The 6693-nt window shown below is 54.8% G+C and overlaps 1 protein-coding gene across 1 annotated transcript in view; it reads right to left on the minus strand.

Annotated features, from left to right (window-relative positions):
- Positions 1–783: 783 nt before the first annotated feature.
- Positions 784–6693, minus strand: part of TPO (thyroid peroxidase) — a 28452-nt gene continuing 22542 nt past the window's right edge. The window contains exon 9 of the mRNA XM_008578388.1: positions 784–887. Coding sequence (XP_008576610.1) covers positions 784–887 — 104 coding nt within the window. The remainder of the gene's footprint in view (positions 888–6693) is intronic.

Here is a 6693-nt window from a genome sequence, read left to right on the forward strand (position 1 = left end):
TGAGAGAGCTGGCTCCAGAGTCAAGGAGCTCGTGCTGTGTCAGGCTGGGGCTAGCAGCGGGAGAAGACCAGGCAGACGTGAGCGCAGCGTGTATCTGCAGGGGTGGGGTTGTGGGCAGGGTCCTGGGGCCAGACTCAGGCAGCAGTGACCTCTCACGGCTCATGATGCTGTTTGTCCTAAGGCTTTCTACTTAAAATAAACAACTGTGCATTAAGGAATTGAGCAATGGTCAAAGAAACCTGAGCCTCCCCTGCTGGGATGGGGCAGAGAGTGGCCCCACACCCGGGAAACACTCCCATCTCTGCAGAGACGCTCTCAAGGGCTGAAACTCTTAGATGTGGTGTCTGAACATTTCAAGAGCAGTGCAGTTTTCAACATAAAAGTTCAACTTTCAGTGTCTGCCTTTGAGGGAGGAGATATAACTAAACAGTAAAACTTGCATCCACAGATGACCTTTTTTCTCTGAGAAACCTTTGTAAGAATCTTTACTCCTAACAAGATAGTATTTCAATGCAAGCACTTAATGTACCGAAGTCTTCATTATTGCCAAGTCTCCATCTGCGGACACCCGACACCACCTAAGGTGTAGGAATGAACGATCATTACACTTTCATTATTTAAAATACATCAAAGAGCCAGAAAGTCTAATATGTCATACAAAGTAGCTCTGAGGTCAATGCCTTCAGGATTCCAATAATCCACACCAGCTTCAGCAAAATAAAGCAGATTCATTACTTCGGCTGTGAATTGCCTTGTGCTAAGCAGCAGCTGAAGAACGTGGACTTACCACCTGCAGATCACTGTCCAGGTGAGGCCCGCCAAGCCGCCGACCAGCAGGGCGCCCAGTGCGATGGAGACCCATGACGCCCACGGGAGCCTCCCGGAGTCTGGGGAGCAGAAGAAGACGGGTTAGCGGAGATCGCCAGGCTGGGCAGGCAGACCCATCCCACCTGACCCCAGGCCCGTGCCCTGTACTGCAGGGAGGGTCATTTATCTGCCTGGAAAAATTGTTTAAATGGTAAGTCCAGACCCAAATGTGGGGTGTGTGCAGAGGGCAAGCCAGGGGCACCGGTGTTTATCTCTGAGAGACACGGGCTGCCTCACTGGTCATTGGCATCAAAACCATCCCACAGGGACAGGAAACATCGATTTATGAGCAAACCAGGGAGGGCACCTCGTACCCCCTGAGTGAGCCCTGCTGCAGAGATCCTGGGGACCCTGAAAGGACTAGGCAGGGCAGGAAGTGGATACGAAGGGGCTTGACTGAGCGTTGTGTGCTGCCCGGAGCTCCGGCCTTGGTGGCACTTTGTTTTTCGTAGGAACAACATGAAGCTTCAACCCTGGCCGAGGGACAGCAGTCCGAGTCCTGTGGACAGATGGCAGCAGACTTCCCAGCGAAGGCTCAGCTGTGGCTGCTCATTCCAGAAGGAAACTAAGCAGGGTTAATGGGGCCAGACAGAGGAGATCCAGAGCGGTGGATGGGGCAGACAGAGGCTGCCCAGGAGTCCGCAGCCTGTGCTGCTGGGGCCGCGGGAGGTGCCTCCTGGTGCCGGCCTCCCGTCCTCATCCTGAAATGATGCGGCTGCAGAGGTGGTTTCCAGGCTCCTGCCAGCCCCTTGTTCCTGTGATTTCTGGAGGAGATGTCATCTGGGACAGGAGTGGCATTGAGCTCAAGGTCTGTCCGGTCATGGTTTTGCCACTGACTTTTCTGTTGATTATTTTTTATTCTGCCATCTCTGTTTTGCAGCATCTTGCACAGATGGAACTTACCATGCCCAACCCCAGCTGGCTCCTTTCCTCATGTGCTTTCTCACATGGCACACGCTGCACCTGATTCACTCTGGGCATAGAAGCCCAACCCATGGGCACCCACCCCTCCCCATGCCCAGGCTCAGAGGTCATGCACTGCCCAGACGTGCATGCTGAGAAGCTCTCTCCACACTACAACAACCTAGCTCACTCCACCTCTGTCTGAAGAGGGACCATCACCATGTCTCTGCCCAGACTCACTCTGCTAGACCAGCGCAGGTCTCCTGCTCTTTGAGGCTAGGCTAGGGTCCCCAGCAGGTGTCTGTGGCACCACCACACCCTTTCCACGCTGGGCCTGTTGATAGGTTTGTCCCATCCCCGGCCCAGACTATCAGCCTCACACCTACGGGTCTCATCCATGCCATCTGCCTGGCACAGCTCCTGGACATGCAGCAAATACTGGTTGAATACACAGATGTGTGAATACATCCTTACTGTATATCCTGAATATTCCTCTGGAACTACTCTGCCCTTTGACCCTGTGCACCTCGTGACTTTTCCTCCTGGGCTCCCATATCCATCTCCCCACCTCCAGAGTTTCCTTCATTCCACTCTCTCACAGCCACTGGGGAGTCCGCAGCACAATGAGACCACGCCAGTCTTTGCTGAAAGCCTGCAGAGGACAGAGCCCCTTGCTGGCCACCTGGTTCTCATTCATCCTGCTTCCACGAGAGGCCAGGTTTATGCTTTCAATGAACAAATGCTTGATCTCAGTCCCTGCGGCCATGGTGGAGCTCACCTGGACAGCCCAGGTGGCCAGGCTGAGCCAATCAGAACGGGGATATGATTGGCCCAGGTGGGCACAGACCCAGGTCCAAGCAGTGAGGGCCACGCAGCCCATGGAAATTCATTCTGGAATGTTAGACATTCCAAGGAGGTGGACCCTTCCTTTCCTGCCAGATTTGATTCTGAGAAAACTGGAGCTGGAGGATTTTAGGGTCACCTGTGGAGCCAAACATGTGACAGCAGGGACATTGAGGAAGAGGGAACCCGAGTCCTGGACAGTGGTGAGCCTCTGACTTAAGCCCACTTTAAACTAGCGACAGACAGACCATCAGCAGAGAAGCAGGCGACTCCACACTTCACCAGACGCGTGCAAACGGCCCGGCAGGCAGGATAGACAGCGCTCGGCAGCATACTCGTGTGGTGTGTGCTCTGCTCCTGTTTTCTCTTTCCTGAGACTTGCAGACTCGTTTGGGGCCAGGCTCAAGGCCACCTGATGCTGGGGATTCCCTGACAGAGACCAGCCCTTCAAGCCCCTCCGCGTCCTGCGGGACCATCCCGAAGCTCAGCAGCGGCTGCTGGGTGCCGGCTCCTCCAGCCTCTCCAGCTCGACGCCGGGCAGCCATGAGTTCCCTAGGGTGGGGTGCACATGTGGGTGCTCACCTGGAGTGGACGGGTGGGGCAGGACCTCCTGGGGCTGAGGGAAGGGTCAGTGAGGGCACTGGGAGAGGAGGGACACTGGCCCGCCTGCCTTGACTGTCAGCGTTCATCGTTCAGGGCACCTGGAAGGTGCTCATGGCTGCCGAGGTAAGAGGGCAGGTGTTTCAACAGGACGTGAGGTCTCAGTGACACTGCAGTTAGGCCCCAGCATCAGGGAGACGTAAAGGCAGTACTGTGCCCGACATCCTCACTGTCCACGGAAGTTCCTGCGGGGCGGCCGTGTGTGGTAGGAGCCTCGGTGTAGGGGGCGGGCAGGTCTGAGTTGCAGACAGTGTCCCCACCCCACTCACCAGGTGCCCAGCGAGGGCCTTCCCCTCCACCGTCCCTTCCTCAGGGAGAAAACGTCAGTGCCCAGCATCAAGCCCAGTCCAGTGGCCAGGCCCAGCGCCAACAGAGGGCCTGGGGCCAACAGGAGAGTCCGAGAAGGGAGCAGCCGGTGGCCAGAGATTGTCCTGGGGCCATGAGCCCTGACTCCTCCTGAGCTGCCTGTGATGCCGGGCCGGGGGCACGCAGGGTGTGAGCTGCGCTTCCTTGTGAGGATGGGAGGACGCTGCTGGCTCTACAGCGGCCCCGAGGCACGTGCCCTACACAAGCTTGTCCCTGCCCGGCTCACAGGTGACCTGACCGGCGAGTGTCCTTGAGGGGCCAGGGCTTGGAGAGGGGAGGGGACAGCCCTCCAGGCAGGGAGAGTTCCCAAGCAAGGGCGTAGCACTGGGAGAGTAGATTTCTATCCAAGAGACAAGTGCAGATTTAAGGTGTATAGAGAAAAATCTTTGAGATGTAAGAAATGAAGGAATTTATGTTATAATTGTTCTCAAGAAAAACATTAAGATGAGATTTGAAGCAAAATATTGGAAATCAGTTTATGCAGTTTATACTCCAGTATATGGGCTTCTCGTGGAGTTTTAGTTTGAAGATTAAAACATGGCATCGTGGGCCTCAGTGCCTGTTATGGGCTGGAATTCGTCCCTGTAAATTCACACGGTGAAGCCCTGATCCCCAGTGCATCAGAATGTGAGGGGATTTGGAGGTGGGGACTTTAAAGAGGTGACTGAAGTAAAATGGGGTCATCAGGGTGGGCCCTGATCCAGTCTGACTGGTGTTCTCATAAGAAGAGGTGATCAGGACACAGAGGGACGACCCTGTGAGGTCACAGGGAGGAGATGGCATCTGCAAGCCCAGGAGAGGGGTCTCGGGACAAAGTGGCCCTGATCCTGGACTCCAGCCCCCAGGACAGTGAGGAAGTAAATGTCTGCCGTGTCAGCCGCCCAGTCCACCGTCCTTTATGGCAGCCCCAGGAAAGTAATGCAGTTCCTTTCAACACAGTGTTAAAAAGAAAACAAAATGAAACGGAAAGCAGGGCTCACTTACTAAGCACTGACCCCTGTCTGTCCACTGTTCTAGGAGCTTGTCCTGGCTGCCACCTGGTCTCCCCCACCGCACTTGAGAAGGACAGAAACGAAACCCGTCTTGGGCAGGATGTCATTAAATTAGTAGTCGCGCAGAGAAACACACGACTGTCCCTGCCCCGCAAGATGGGTTTGCTGGAAAGGGAGCACAATTATTGCTCTGATTACAAAGCAGCCCACCTCTCCCATTATTATCCGAGTCTCAGGAAATTAAGCCATTAGTTTAAGCCACAGACTCAACAGCTTGTCGTGACAGTGTGACTGAGCGGAGGAGCGACGTCCCTGGGGAAGGAACGTTCACCCTCCGCTCTCCTCAAGAGCCCCGTGTTTCCTGACCGGCCCGCCCAGCCGGGAGAAAGAAGTTGGGATTTTCAAACAGATCAAATAAGAGTCAGTTCACTTCAAAAAATAATTCGTCGACCTCTACTGAAAACATATGTGCCATTCTTTTGGAATGCATTTTGTATGATACAGTATTATTTTTCTGGGGTCCCTATTTAGCGTTTGGAGAGGCTTTACCTCTGGACGGGCAGAGGGGTGATGCTTTTTAGTCTGATAAGAGCAGAAGTTTTCTTCTGGGGTTTCTTAGAGCCATTGAATGGGATGAAATGATGTCAGGAAAAATACAGCAAGTATTTCTGGGGCTACAGCAACAGCAAAATTAGAACGTTGACTTAAGTGCCCTAATCAGTCCACCTCCTTAGGCTTCCAAAGCAGCTTCCTGGGGTTTATGACAACCCATGCAGAATGCAGCCCTGAATTCCTCTCTATGGATGTGTAAGCATTGTCACATTGGCCAATTTGCATCTGAATGGCTGTTTTAGACATTTTATTTAAAACCTGAATGTAAGAGCTGCTGTTTTCTACAGTTCTCCATGATCAGGAATGCTCTGGTTTCCAATCAAGTGAGGATACATTTCCAAATAGAGAAACAATGTGAATAAACCAGAGGCTGATTAAAACAGTGGGTTTGAGAGAGAGGACAGGCTGTGCAGGGAGAGAAAGTGCTCGCTACAGAGGAGGGGACAGCAGACCCGGGCAGCAGTCACAGGGAACAAGCCGTTAAAACAGAAGAAGTAGCTGGAGGAAGCTAGAAAGGGCACCCCTGGCCACGGGCAGAGCAGGACGCACACAGGATGACACGGACAGGGTCGCCCCTGCAGGGCTCTGGTGCCAGGGAGCCTGGGGGGCTGCAGGGGGCAGGCTGGTTGCTTTGGGCAACCTGCTCACCCCGAAGCCCACCCTGGGAGCCAGGTGGAGGGGCTCACGCTGGGTCCTGACATGAAGAGGGGAAGGGATGTGAGGACGGGGCTCCTCCCCCTTGTCCTCCTACTAGTTACCTGATCTTGGGCCAGGACAAGTGACCATTGGAAAATTTTCTTTCCAGGTGGTCAAGTCAGCATCCCCTACCTGCGCCTAGGCTGCGGCGGGACCGATCAGGAGCAGACAGAAGCTGCCTGTGCCGAGCTGCTGCTCTCTGTCTTCCTGTCATCCAGCCGCTCTTTCCAGACTTGGAAAGTCAGTGAAATGGCACGTCCAGCTCGACTGTCCTCACGGGGACGCCTGTCCTGACACGTCCGAGTCGACTGTCCTCATGGGGATGCCTGACCTGACACACCCAGGTCAACTGTCCTCACGGGGACGCCTGACCTAGCATGTCCAGGTCGACTGTCCTCATGGGGATGCCTGACCTGACACGTCTGGGTCGACTGTCCTCACAGGGACGCCTGACCTAGCATGTCCAGGTCGACTGTCCTCATGGGGATGCCTGACCTAGCATGTCCAGGTCGACTGTCCTCATGGGGATGCCTGACCTAGCATGTCCGGGTCGACTGTCCTCATGGGGATGCCTGACCTGGCACATCCAGGTCAACTGTCCTCACGGGGACGCCTGACCTAGCATGTCCAGGTCGACTGTCCTCATGGGGATGCCTGACCTGACACGTCCAGGTCGACTGTCCTTACAGAGATGCCTGACCTGACACGTCTGGGTCAACTGTCCTCATGGGGACGCCTGACCTGGCACATCCAG

The sequence above is a fragment of the Galeopterus variegatus genome, unplaced genomic scaffold (assembly GCF_000696425.1).
Source record: "Galeopterus variegatus unplaced genomic scaffold, G_variegatus-3.0.2 Scaffold1675, whole genome shotgun sequence".
In the NCBI taxonomy this organism is placed as follows: domain Eukaryota; kingdom Metazoa; phylum Chordata; class Mammalia; order Dermoptera; family Cynocephalidae; genus Galeopterus; species Galeopterus variegatus.